The 13,826-nt window shown below is 41.9% G+C and overlaps 1 protein-coding gene across 1 annotated transcript in view; it reads right to left on the bottom strand.

The window, feature by feature from the left end:
* The window catches only part of insrb (insulin receptor b), an 88,293-nt gene that overhangs the window by 57,418 nt on the left and 17,049 nt on the right, over nt 1-13,826 (bottom strand). Inside the window, exon 3 of the mRNA XM_083970492.1 lies at nt 6,129-6,677. Within this exon, the coding sequence (XP_083826618.1) occupies nt 6,129-6,677 (549 nt within the window). The remainder of the gene's footprint in view (nt 1-6,128; nt 6,678-13,826) is intronic.

Below are 13,826 nucleotides of genomic sequence, written 5' to 3'. Positions count from 1 at the left end.
GTCTGCTATCATTGTTTGATTTTGTTCTTCATCTAGAGTGGGTAGGTCTAGGGAATTCAGGAAGCTGTCAATCTGAGTTACAGTCCCACCAGGAACTTCGGAATATAGGGTTTTATAAAATACTTCGAAAGCTTCCTGAATTTCATTTAATTTATTTTTTATCACTTTTGTTCTTGGGTCCCTAATTTTATGAATTGTATTTTCGGCTATCTTTTTTTTCAGTTTCCACGCCAGTATTTTCGTAGATTTAGAGCCACTTTCATAGTGTCTCTGTTTCAGAAACATTAAATTTTTCTTGATTTCTTGTGTGGCTAGATTATTAATTTCATTCCTAATGTTTTTAATTTCTCCTAGTGTATCCTGTGCCGAATCCATTTTATGTTTTCTTTCTAGTTCCTTTAGTTTGTTTTTTAAGTCTTCTAATTTTTTATTCCTATTTTTTTTCTTGAATGAGGATATTGCTATAATTTTCCCTCTTAGAACAGCTTTCAGAGTATCCCATAATATGGGAGGTGAGACCTCTCCAGTATCATTGAACTCTAAGAAGAGACTAATTTCTGATTTAATTTGTGCCTTAAAGGATGGATCATTTAACAGGCTTGAGTTCAATTTCCATGTATTATTTTTTAACCGTAGGTTAAAATCAATGGATAAGTATATTGGTGCATGGTCACTTAGATCTATCGTCCCAATTCCACAAGTATGTATTTTATCTTTATCCTTGCCAAATGTTATAAAATAATCTATCCTTGTATAGAGAGAGTGAGGAGCGGAATAGTGAGTGTAATCCCTCCTGTTAGGGAAAAGGTCTCGCCATATGTCAATTAAACCTACCTCCTCAAGAAGTGTATTTACTTTCTTATATAGGGATTTCATATCGTGAGTTTTCCTACTAGACGAGTCTAATTTGGGCTGTAAATGTATATTTAAATCCCCTCCACAAATCAGAAGGCCTTCTGTTTCTGTTACCATAATATTAGTGATTCTTTGGAAGAAACTAATATCACTCCCTGGGGGGGCATAAACGTTCAAAAGGGTGATTGGATTCCCATCTATCTTTCCTTTTACTAAAATAAATCTGCCCTCTTTATCACCCATTTCGGATACTTTTTCAAAATTTAGTTTGCTTGAAATGAGGATTGCAACTCCTCTCCTATGTCCTGATTTGTATGAAGAAAAGAACAAATTAGTGAAGCCCATTCTCTTTAATTTTACATGCTCCTTATCTGTCAGGTGGGTCTCCTGTAAGTAGACTATATGGGCTTGTTCTGCTCTCACTTTAGATAGGATTTTGCTACGTTTAATTGGGTTTAACAGCCCATTGACATTAAAAGAAATTATTTTTACTTTGTCACTAGCCATACGTATACACTGTGTGTCAACAAAATAAATAAAGTAGGACTTAGTAGATCTACTCCCTGAACAAACAAGAACATTGAACATAGGTAACAGGTAAAGAAATAGAACTGTGATTCCAAGGCTGGGGTCTCTAATAGATGACCCTGGGCTGAGCTAGAAAGAACGTCTAGCTGTGAGGGAAAGCCTCTCCCACCTGTGGGCTGAGGGCCCCCACCATGGCACTTGGAGAAAGGAGGAAAAAGGTCTCTGTTCATTACACAGAAAATGTGTCCTTATGCATCCCTCGCTTATATATATATTCTCACCCAACTGGGGTAAAAGTATATGCAAATATTCTGAGGTGGGCGTAACACCGCATATTTTAAGTTCTGTTTTAGTTTTACCTCACTTCAGTCAGTACTTATGACTCCTCTGAGGAGGGTGTGACCTGTCTTCTGAAACCTCGCAGTCTCTCTCTGATGTTTTTCTCTCGCTCCTCACCTGTCCCTCGCCGGATCGGTCCTCCCGCTGTTTCCCAGGCGGTGCGGGACAGCTGCTCAGCCAGACTCTCCTTCGGTGTAATCACGCTGACTGGTAGCCCTCTGTCCTTCATGTCTGTGGTCGCCTCCTCCGCTGTCTGATACAGACGTGTTTCATCCTCATAAAACACTCGTAGTTTAGCCGGGAACGGAGTGTGGAAGCGGATATTTTTCTGCTTTAACACCCGCTTCGCCTCTGCGTATTCCTTCCTCTTCTGCAGGACTGCTGGAGGGTAATCCTGGTCAAAGTATATTAGCCTCCCGTTCAGGAAAACCTTCTTCTTTTCCCAAGCTCTGCGTAGAATCTCTTCTTTAACCCTATAGCGGAGGAATTTGACTATTATTGATCGCGGTTTGTCTTGCCTGTCTCCGGTGGGTCTTGGTGCCAGCGCCCGGTGCGCCCTCTCGATGTCGAGCTCCGCGGTAGGGTTTATCCCCAGCGTGTCCCGCAGTAGTTTTTCCACAAAGTCCATCATGGACGATCCCTCGGCTCCTTCAGGAACATTATATATCCTTAGATTCTCCCGTCGGGATCTTCCTTCATGGTCGAGTAGCTTGTTTTCTTGCTGGTGCATGACTTTTATCACCTTATTCAGCACCTGCTCCAGGTTTTGAACGCGGTCTTCCACTTTTTCAATTCGCACCTCTGCCTCCGCTATTTTTTGGTTAACGCTGGTAATCTCTGATTTAATATCGTTCAGTTGTTCTTTTGTGTCTTTTCGGAAGTCCCGAATCTCCTCCAAAACTTTTGCCAGACTTGCGGCGGCACTTGAAAGAGCTGGGTTAGCATTAGCTTCGCCATCTTGTCCCTTCGTAGGAGAGCTGTTCTCCGAATTTTCTGCACTTGCAGTTTCTGCGGCGGTGGTTTCTTTGTTTGCACGCGACTTCCCCATTCTTGCCCCTCTTGTCTGTTCAAGTATTATCTGAAGATCTGGTATTTGACGGTCTAAAGGGGCCAAATAACTATTTTCGCGAGGGAGCTGTTACTTTAGGCTGCCATTCAGGATGGTGACGTCACCGGAACCTGGATCTGATATTTCAACACCAGTGGCAAATACTTTTTTTTTTTATACATATGGTCTTTAAAATCATATTTTTCTTTTTCTGTTTTCCATTGGGACACCCACGTGCAGGCTGAGCTGCAGAATTGTCCACATAGAAAAACTGACTTATGATGAAAAGGGGTTGTAGAGTTCTGAGGCTTGTAGAAGATTTGATGCCATGAAAAAAAAAAACAGTGTCTGTATCATGTATGGGGAATTTCTTACGCACGTTCATAAGGCCAACTACTACCACAGATCAACATACACAATCGTGCCGCTATTGTCCAGCGGGAGAGGCAACCACCGACATCCAGTCAGGCAAAGCCACAGTGCCTGGTAGAAGCTTATAAAAGTGAGTGAGTGAACTTGACAAAAATCCACTACTGTGTTGACCTCCACATCTGAGTGGGTATCTGCAAAAAGTTGTAAAAAAAAAAAAAATCCTGTACACACAAGCACACAAAACCCATGAGTACACCAGAGACACAGGCATATAAAGCAGAGGGGGGAAAAAAGCACTGAGGGCAATGAATGTCTGATCTCATACACTCTCCAGGCTGTTTGGATTGCCACCAAGTTACTTAAGAAGCCTGCACATTTAAACATTACATTTCTCAGAGCATGCACACACACACACACACACACACACACACGTGCACAAAGTGGTTTTCCTGCTTGTAAGGAGCATGTGTGAGATCAGGGGAATGCAGACTCTCCCCCCTGGCTCTTACCTAAGTCAACTGGAACCCTGTAAAAAAAAAAAAAAAAAAAAACACACAACAAAAACAACCGCACAGTTTCCACTCACATATAAAATTTAATGCCCCATCTAATGTGTGTATGTGAACATCGAAGTTTCTAAACTGTGGGTATTTATTCACAGAAGCCCGTAGCTGAGGATCCTATGGCTTCCTCACGCCGCCACCACCCAGCACGTGCAGCATGCGTCTCAGTGAGTAGCACCTGAGGCGCAATGACATTTTTCTCTTTCTTGATGTTCATATCTCACATCCTTTCATCTCATCTAGGTTTACCTGAGGAGCCATAACATGCCTTGAATAAACTGCTACCTGTACAATGTCGAGCAAAATAAAGCAGCATCGAACGGAATAATACTCAGGGATAGAGTTGCTGTTTCTGCTGCCACTGTTATTGTTATGCTGATTTTACACTGTTTTCAATATATGTAAATTACTCTATAATCTAGCTCAGCACAGATTTGAGAAATACCCTTTTTTAAAGTCTGAGACTGACTTTGGTTGCCATGAAAAGACAAGTCTGTGGCAATGTGAGACTGTGGCTTTAACTTCCACTTAGGCACACATATATCAAACACACACACACACACACACACACACACTCCTGCCCCCATGGTTGCGGACAACCATTGCATCATGTTCTAGAAATGGCTCCTGCTTTGACACACAGCTCTTGACTAAACTGGTGCCTGTCACATGATGCAGAGCACAGCGTCATACTTGCTCCCCTGGCCTATCCGAAGCCAAGGAGACATGAACGCACATGCAAACATGGTGTTTGACATACTGTACATACTCCTGTTTATCAGTCCACATTCTTTTACTTAACGGTCAGGGCTGTTCAAAAAGGAAAAGTCCAGAGAAAAGTTTGAAAGAAAGTCACATTTAAGAGACTCTCAGAGGCAGATTTAGTACGGTGACAAGTGCAGACTGTGAAAGTGTGTGGACAGTGGGGAAAAAGTGGTGCAACAACAACCTATCAAATGTTCAAATCAAATGCAAATAACAGGCTAAAATTACCCACTTGAGAATTACACATGGAGCCTCAGCTAACATATAATTCATCACAACCAATGACATTTTGTACAGTCACTCCAAAACATGTCCGAGGAGGTGTGCGTCTCAGTCTCAGTCTCAGTGCTGCTGCTGCTTTGGAGCTAATTTCAAAAGAACTTTTAAAATGTAGGGAAGTTTGTGAGTTTATTGAGAGTTGCAATAAAAGCCTTTAAGTCCAAAAGATCACAATTTCCAACACTAGTCTGGGACTCCTGGACAACATGACTATAAGTGTCATAGTTCTTCCCATAAAAAGCTTTAAGTTGTAGTTTTACCCTAACAATTAAAACAAACTCAATACTTTACACCTTATTAAAGTCAAAACACTAAGGCAATGAATGTGTGTGTGTGTGTGTGTGCGTGCGTGTAGAGGCGGAGACAGAGACACAAAGAGAGCCATTTCCTGTATTACTTTCCCGACAGTGAGACCTGGCAGAAAATTGAGGAGCCAACATTATAAAGGCGGGCTGCAACAGTCGATGTTCAAGTATAAACATGGCCGAGGTCTTTCTGCTTTGAACGCTAGTCTTTCTGTGAGACACCAGAGACAAGAGGAGAAAAAAACAACACAAGCTATAATCGCCTTCAAAAAATAATAAGCATTCTCTCTGTGTGTCTTACAATAGAAGCCATTCTCTGTTTTTATGGTAGGAGAGGAAAGACTGACTGACTGGCCAACACGCTGGCAGCTGGCCGTCTGCAGCACCGAGCGAACCCACAGCTCTTTCTTACTCAATCGAGGGAAAATCTGTAAAATCTCTAGCAAACATATGTACTATACTGTTTACCCCCCGTCTGTCAACTTTTCTCACTTTAACCTCGTCCTTTGAGTGCATTTGCTTCCCATAATGCCTACCTTTGGATGTGCAGCTCCCTGACTCAACAATGTAGTTGAGTCATTTCACACATCAAGCAGATACCAAGCATATAATTACAGATTACTTGCCCACAATGCCCCAGTCAATGAATGTCTAAGCAGAGGGTGTGGCGTGTCCACCACCCCCTGGCTGCTGATATTAGGAGCAGCCCTCCACATCATAGAAATCATTACATAAACCATTTGGAATGAAAACATCAGTCGCCTCAATTGATTTCTGGGAAGAAGAGATCTCCAGTGCATATTCTCATTATGCGTCTCAATGGACCACTTTACAACGACCAATGTGATGGATTCTGGAAAGGTGCTATACTATCATGTCTGTATACAACAGCCGGTCAATATGAAGATTATTTTTCACTTGCCCCATCCAAATGTCATTTCCTTTTTTTTTTTTTTATTAATCAGGCTGGTTTAAATGCCTGAAAATGATTGACTGTCTAACTGAAAAAAGGCACTGCATAAAGAAAATAAACCCTGCACTCTTAAAGATACATGGACATCTATGAGCACTTACTTCTCTGACAGTAGCTCTGCGACCAGCATCGTCCCCTGAAGTGTCCGTTGATGGTGTTCTGCGAGCAGATGGTCTGACCTTGGGCTGTGCCGGGACACACATCTCCACACTCCCTGTCGTTCTTATTGGCCACGATGAAGTTGTCCTCCACCGAGTCCAGGATCTTAGCCCAGTCCAGGGTGGCTAGGTAGCAGAGGTCCGGGTTCTTCTCGATCCTCACGGCGCCCCGGGTGATATTCATCAGGTTGTGAAGGCCCACCTCCTTCAGCTGGAGCATCTCGTAAAGCACAAAAGCATAGTTGAAGAAGAGGTTGCTGCCACGGATCACCGTCAGATTGGGGAAGAGTTCGCTGAGAGTCTCGAGGCCGTAGACCCTAAACAACAGTACGTAGTCGGTCACCACTCGCAGCTTCGGATAGGTGAGGCCTCGGAAATCCTCCGTCTTGGTCTTGAACATGAGCAGAATCTTCAGGTGGCCTTCGATGATGGTGCAGTTCTCCAGAGACTGGAGGTTGGTCACATTGTTGCGGATGTCCTTGCTCGGGCAGACTGGAAGGATAAAGAGTGAAAGAAAGAATGTGAGAAGCAAGTATATTGTTGTCATAAGTTGCAGGTTTTTAAAAAATCTTCCAAGATTTTCATTAATGTGCAATACATTTATTATGACACTGTTCTTCATCTCATTCGCTTGCCAATTATTCATGATTAATTCCAACCAGACAGACACACACATATATACATATAGAGAAACAGTCCTTAAAATGAGCTTGACTGTGGTTTGTGGTAATAGGTGCAACAACAAAAGACACATCTTTGATTTGCAACAGTATTAAAACCGGATATGAACATCAACAGGTCCCTCTCTTTCCACACTGCTGCCATGAAACCACTGTTGATTTACATTAAGTAGAGCACAGCCATTCATGAAGCAGTATTACTCAAGTCCCCTCTACAATCTGACTGGCCGCAAGTGCTCTCTCCCTCCCTCCCTCTCCCTCCTCTCCCTCTCACACACACACACACACACAGTCTCTCTCCTCTCATTGGCTCCAGTAGTATTTCTCCAATGAAGATTTTATTGTATGGCACTGTATGATCTGAATGAAGCAGACGTGAAGGGGTTAAACTGAAATGAGGCCCGGAAGCAAAATGCTTATCCATGCTCATTCATACTGCTGCAGACACACACACACACACACACACACACACACACATTTGGACCGGCAAATTCACACACACACATACGCACACACACACACTTCAGAGGGGTGGAGAATCCATGTGGGGACAGTTACTTCAGGAGATGAACGGAGGGAAGCTGCTATCGCTTTCTACAAATAATACGATGCACATTTTAACATTTTTTGCAGCAGTTAGAGGAAAATTAGAAAGTGGGGGTAGGATGACTTATAGTTAAAATTATACAAGACAGGTGTAACAACAACATTTTACTGCTGTTATCAGAGAGCTTAACGAGTCCTTTTTTTTTTAACTGGGCTTACCGTGATACAATGAGGACAGACAGTGACAATACTGCTCACACACGCTGTTGTCAAAACAGTGCAGTAAACATCGCACAGATTCATCACCACAACTATTTCCCCACAAACCGTCCCTTTGCTTTGAATTAAAAACATCAGGAATGATCAAAGCGGCGGGATATTTATTATCAGCCAGGGGAACAAGTCAAGTGTCAGCTCATGTGAGCAGACTTGCTGTTAAAAAGAGAAACATTGACACTGAGATGCGACGGACGATTTTTTTTTAACACAAAGCTGAAACGAAATAACAGAATCATTTGCATAAATGGTGCACACAAAGTCTGGACTACCAATGTTTACAACAACCATTTACATTCAGTCAACAGATCCATTAAAAGAACTGCCAATGGTGAGACATAAAACACTGATTTGTTCACACGACTCGTGCACCGTATCAACCACACTGGCAGGCAGCCATTACTGCCTCAAACAGATGGTTATGGCCAATAACCAACATGCGTGAAGAGTGGATTTAAATGCAATTTGTTGATGGAACGTTACAAACTTATTTCCACTACAAGTAACAAACAGTAAGCTAATTTCCCCCAGTCATTTATTGTATTAAAACGTTGTATTGAAAATGAGATAAGGGTCTCTTGCCAGGCTCGTGAGAAAAAATGAAATACAACACAAACAGCTCTTTCCAAATAACAAGGAAACTGATCATTTTTAGTAGGGCTGGGACGATATGCTTTTCTCCCGATTCGATTCTTCTACAATTTTTGGATGGCGATTCGATTCAAATTGTGATTCTACGATATTGCCGATTCTCTCAATTTTTAGTCTTTAGCATTTTTAACATTTATCTGCACACAAATACTGTAGGAGCCTATAAATTAACATACTCCATTATAAAGTGAACTTAAACCCTTTTCAAAACCTGTACTCTCTGTATGTAAAAAAAGGCTAACAAATGCACATTGCACAATATTTTAAAATAAAAAAAAAAAAAAAGTTTTTCAAAAAAATAAATAAATTGATTTTTGAAAAAAAAAAATCGATTTAAAAATCGTCAGAAAAGACATCGCGATATTTATGTGAATCGATTTTTTCTCCCACCCCTAATTTTTAGTGTCTCACGCATTATGTTAATCAAATTTAGATTTGTATCAATAGAAGCTCTGTTTGTAAAAGGAAGGTCCTTTTGGTGATTATAGTTGTAATCTTTGGGCAAAGGAAATATTGAAAAGGAGCGTGTGCTTGTGCATGCAGGGTAAAACGTGTCCCTTGTTATCACTGAAGCAATCTAATGGTCTCCATCTAGTCTGCTGTTCTCAATCGATGACACAGACACACACCTGCTAATCTCAATATGTGTGTGAGTGTCCTTCGTGCATCTTAATGGTGTGAACCTGTTTGCCACCTTTTGCTATTTTCCCCATTTATTACGCTCAATTTCCCTCCCGCCCGCTATGCACACAATAAAAAAAATAATAATAATAATAATAATAATAAAAAAATCAATCACACTAAAACTTGCATTGTAAAATAGGAAAAGTCAAAACTCTTTGAGTGAACTGCATAGTTTCATTGAGCTGTTGCTGGCCCTGGTCATTTCCCAGGTGTAAGCTACCTATTAACTTCCCATTCTGTTAATGGTTAGCAGGACAAACATGTCAACAGTCCAGGTACAAACTCTGACCAGCAGCACATCAATGGAACAGTTTACATGACTTCTGCATGACAAATAGCTGCGAATAAAGCCCATAATCACTCCACGGTCAAATAAAACCATCTTGTTTACTACAACTGCTTCCTGACAACAGAGGAGTCAGTTACACAGCCTTGTGTTTTGGCAACAGTGCTTTGGATTTTATTCAGCACGTTTATGTCTTCATTAGGAAATGATATAGAAGAAAATAAAACAGTTTTTCACATGTTTTAACAGGGGGGAATGTAAGTCTACAGTACCATCTAAATGTCACTTCAAGTAAGTTGATATGTGTATGTTGATAACGATTATCTTAATTGACATGGTGATGATATTTATACAATACCAGGAATTAGCGAAGTAATTATCTGCACACGAAAGAAAGTTGATCCCATTAATTGTTCAGTTTTATACCATTGCTGAATACTCAATTCTGATAGGCTGCAGGGTGTCCGTTAAAAAGGGTTATTATAGCACACATAGGAAGACGTTCTGGTCAAATTGCCTGATGACGGTTCTAAATATTATTGCGCTAGTTGGTAACCATGGCAACGGAGACTCGGAGCATAACAAGTTTTCTTCAGCACATCATCCTCTGACCACGAGAGTCTGTAACAAACAAGCGGTAAAAAGTGCACTGGCCCTATGAAAAAAATACTGTACCACATAATGTTAAGCCATTATCTCACTTCCCTTCACTGATCAACTATTAGGCTGCGGCAGAGTCGCTGTGGCTCTACGCTGCGGTCACAGCAAGTTTCCTTGTTCTTGCTTGCAGGCGAGAGATAGCCGTTTAAATAGTCCGCTCAGCTTTGGCTTGTGAAAAACTCATGATTTGACTCATGAAAAAAAAAAAAAAACATGGAAGTGTAAATAATTGATTCAATATTTATTTCTTTGGTAAGCGACAATGGTATAAGTGGGAAAATGGCCTTCTAGGTGTCCAATTATCATGATTAACGGACGACGCAGAGACGATTGAAGTCATACATCCTTAAAACTGCATTAAAAAGGCGTAAAAAGGAGCACGCTCTCCATGGCAACATATTAGAACCGGGACACGATGACTTTGGAAGGATGAAGCTCTTCAAGATTCAGAAAGCAAAAGAAAGAGCATCAGAATAGTTACAGTGATGATGTAATCATCACAAACACATGAGAAGCAAGTGATGCAAGACCTGACTTCACCCAAATCCGAGGGCAGTGCCCCCAGATGGACAGAAAACATGTGGAGCAGATGGAGCCATCAACTATCTGGAGATATAAACTTAAGACTTTGTTACCCGCTAAGGTAGCCTGTAAAACATCCAGCAGCGGGAGTTCTGTAATAACATGACAAAATAAATCCACAATATACAACAAATGTAAATCTCAAGCTAATGTGAGAAGATGTGTCACAACAAACTGTGTATCTGACTGTGTTTGTCTGAAAACACTAGTTTGTACAGAAAACATTTAAACGCTGTATTCTAAACCATCCACACTGATCATGTGCCCAAACACTGCTCCTCTTTGCACACTGGCCAGAAACAACTCATAAAAGAAAAGAATAAATGCATTTCAGCTGTTAATCCTCTCATGAGATAAGAGAGTTTAAACAACAACAGCACCTAATTCACACAACCCAGCCAGCTTTTCTTGGCCACACCCTCTTTATTAGACACTTAGTGTAACAGAAATCAAAACACAAAAACAAACTTCTTCCTCCAACTGTATAACAGTTGGTGTTGTTCCCAGTGATTACAGCAACTTCTCTCCGTCCCTCCTGCCTTATCTCCCGGACACATCAAACAGGCCTACGGGCCACCCACTCACTGTCAGTCTGAGGCACTAACCGGATACCTACTGTGCAACATGACAACATGACAAACAACGTTACGCAACACCAGCAGGGCCAGAGTGCATCTCACCTCTGCCCACAATGCTCTTCAGAGGACACAAACATGACCTTTTTACATTAATGAATTCTTCCTAATGCAGGTAAGAAATGTGTTAGTGGAAATGAGGCCTTCCCTCACAGCGGGCTAACAGGCTAGCACATATGTCACATCGAAGCTTTATTGACACAAAGAAACGTTAGTGGGCCATGAGGGGAGGCACTAGACGGTGCTGCTGGGAGCTCTCTCTCTCTCTCTCTCTCTGCAAAATGGAGTCTTGTTTTCGACTGACAGGAACGAGGGAGAGGAGGAAGGAGTGTGGGGGGCAGGGGGGTCACTGGGGGGCAGATGGGGAAGAGGGGAGTAAGGAGTGGAGGGTAGGAAGGGTTGTTATGTAGTCAGCGGCTGGCTGTGAGAGCCACTGTGTCTTTAAAATAATGAGCCATCTCCTCCCTCTCTCTCTCCTCACAGGTTCAGGAGCAGTGGGGGTGGGGGGGGGGGGTGGGCACAGGAGAGGCAAAGAAAGTGAATGGGGAGACAGAGGGAGATTGAACTGCGGGTCGCAGGCAAAAAGAGGGGGAAAACAAGGGGTGAGGAAGAGGGGGAGGGGGAGGGGGGGGGGGGGGGGGGGGTGATGGGAGGGAAGAGAGCGGGTGAAAGTGTAACCTGAACCCAGGCATGAACGCAGTGACGTAAGGGACCTACAGGACAGTTGGTGATCACATGCATGAATGGAGGGCCGCTATGGACCACAGTTACATGACAAGTAACATGCACATGCTCGTGCACACACTCACACACACACACAGCGTATGTAAGTGGTGTCAATAAACAAACTGGACAAACATGGTACACAGGGACGGTGAGACTAAAGCAGGAAACCTAGCAAACAAAAGAGGTATATGAACGGACTAACTCAACAGGTTAGAGTTCCTTATGTGATATAGAAAGAAAAACTGCTAGACATTGTGTGAGTGCAAGGAGGAGGTGGGGGGGGGGGGGTTGTTGGACAATGACCGTGACCCCTCTATAGGTCACCCTCCCACTGAGGACCACCCATAAGCAGACAGCTTGGTGCTCTCACTGGCTGTACAGGAGCTCTTAATTACAATAACAACCCAATCAACCGCTAATGAGCCAGGGTGGGGGGATTCGGGGGGTCTGAGCAGGGCAGAGAATGGAATAACCGAGCACAGACTGGAACGTACTGTACCATACTGTGTGTGGACCTCTATAGGAGAAATGTGGGCCATCCACCCGCCTTCCCTGTCTGTTTGACACTTAATTTGGCAGCAGGAATGAGGAGAGGAGGAGGAGGGAGGTATACATAGGGGGGTATCAGACAAACAGAAACAGCAGAGGAGAAAGCATGGCAATGGAGCGAGGTGAACGAGTTTAGGTCTTCACCAGCGGAATAACAAAATAGGGGTTTCCTTACAAAATTTCAAGGGGTGAATATAAATTTACCGATGCACATACAACTGCATCCTCAGAAGTGTTGTATCTTTTGATGTAAAAACACATTAAAAAAAAGAAGACATTTGTGTGCCGCTTGAATAGTTATGAGGTCCTTTCACACATTCATGCTCGTCTTTTCACACATTCATTCTGTAAAATTAACTGAATTAATAACCTAAACTGTTCCAGTGAAGGCAACAGCTTCTGTTGTTCACACAAGCAATGCTTTTACATTATTGTACACGAGATATGCTTCAGTGTTGTGATGTGAGCATTCATGCCCACGCATCGTACAGCTAAAGGTCCGTACTCCATACAATGGCAAAAAAAAGTGTGGTCAGGAGGATGAGAAAGGATTTAAAGATTCTGGGGTGGAAAAAAACTAGATATACACAGTTTTTAATATACTGTAAGTAATTCACATCATCTTTGATTTTTTAAAACTCAAAAACAATTTCATATGGCACATTTATTTTTCTTTGAAGATTTCTTTCAATTTCGTCACTCATTTAAAAGTCAGAGGCAAAACTTTGCCCCTCGGTCCTCTTTGATGGCCTGTCCACGCGTTGCTCTTTTGCTGTGCAGGCAGAGTATGCATGTGAAACCAGTAACCAAAATGTAATTAAATGAGGCCAAATTATGTTATTTATTAGAGTGACTGATTGTTTGCCTTGATGATTAGTCATGAGAAGTGAATTATGATAGTTTTCATTTTCTATCAAGTAGTAAAATGGTTCTTTAGTTCATAGTGGGACAATTTATTACATTTGCACCCTATTTACACATGATCATGCATACCAAATATAAATAAAATAATCTAGTCTTGAAATAAAACTACCACTGTAAAAAATAAATAAATAAAACAGCCAAACACTGAAACCTGTAACAGCAACGTGCAGTTAAACAATATGGTGCACATGTGAAAACATCTATTGAAAACTGAGCATTTGATGTACATAAAGAGTATAGTGATTCATTATGCGTAATCCACTCTGCTACACTGCTTACGGTGAAACTAAGATGTCAAAAATGACTCTGCTCCAATGTCTCAAGAACGTCCTGTACTTTTAATCCACTTGGCAAATTAACAGAAGGATGAACTCTGAAAAACAGATAAATACTGAACACTGATAGCAAATCTTCCATCAGAAAATCTTCATGCTGTGAACAC

Source organism: Trachurus trachurus, assembly GCF_905171665.1.
Source record: "Trachurus trachurus genome assembly, chromosome: 4".
Lineage (NCBI taxonomy): Eukaryota > Metazoa > Chordata > Actinopteri > Carangiformes > Carangidae > Trachurus > Trachurus trachurus.
Note: the sequence above shows the minus strand (reverse complement) of the source record. Positions and strands in the feature narration are given on the sequence as shown.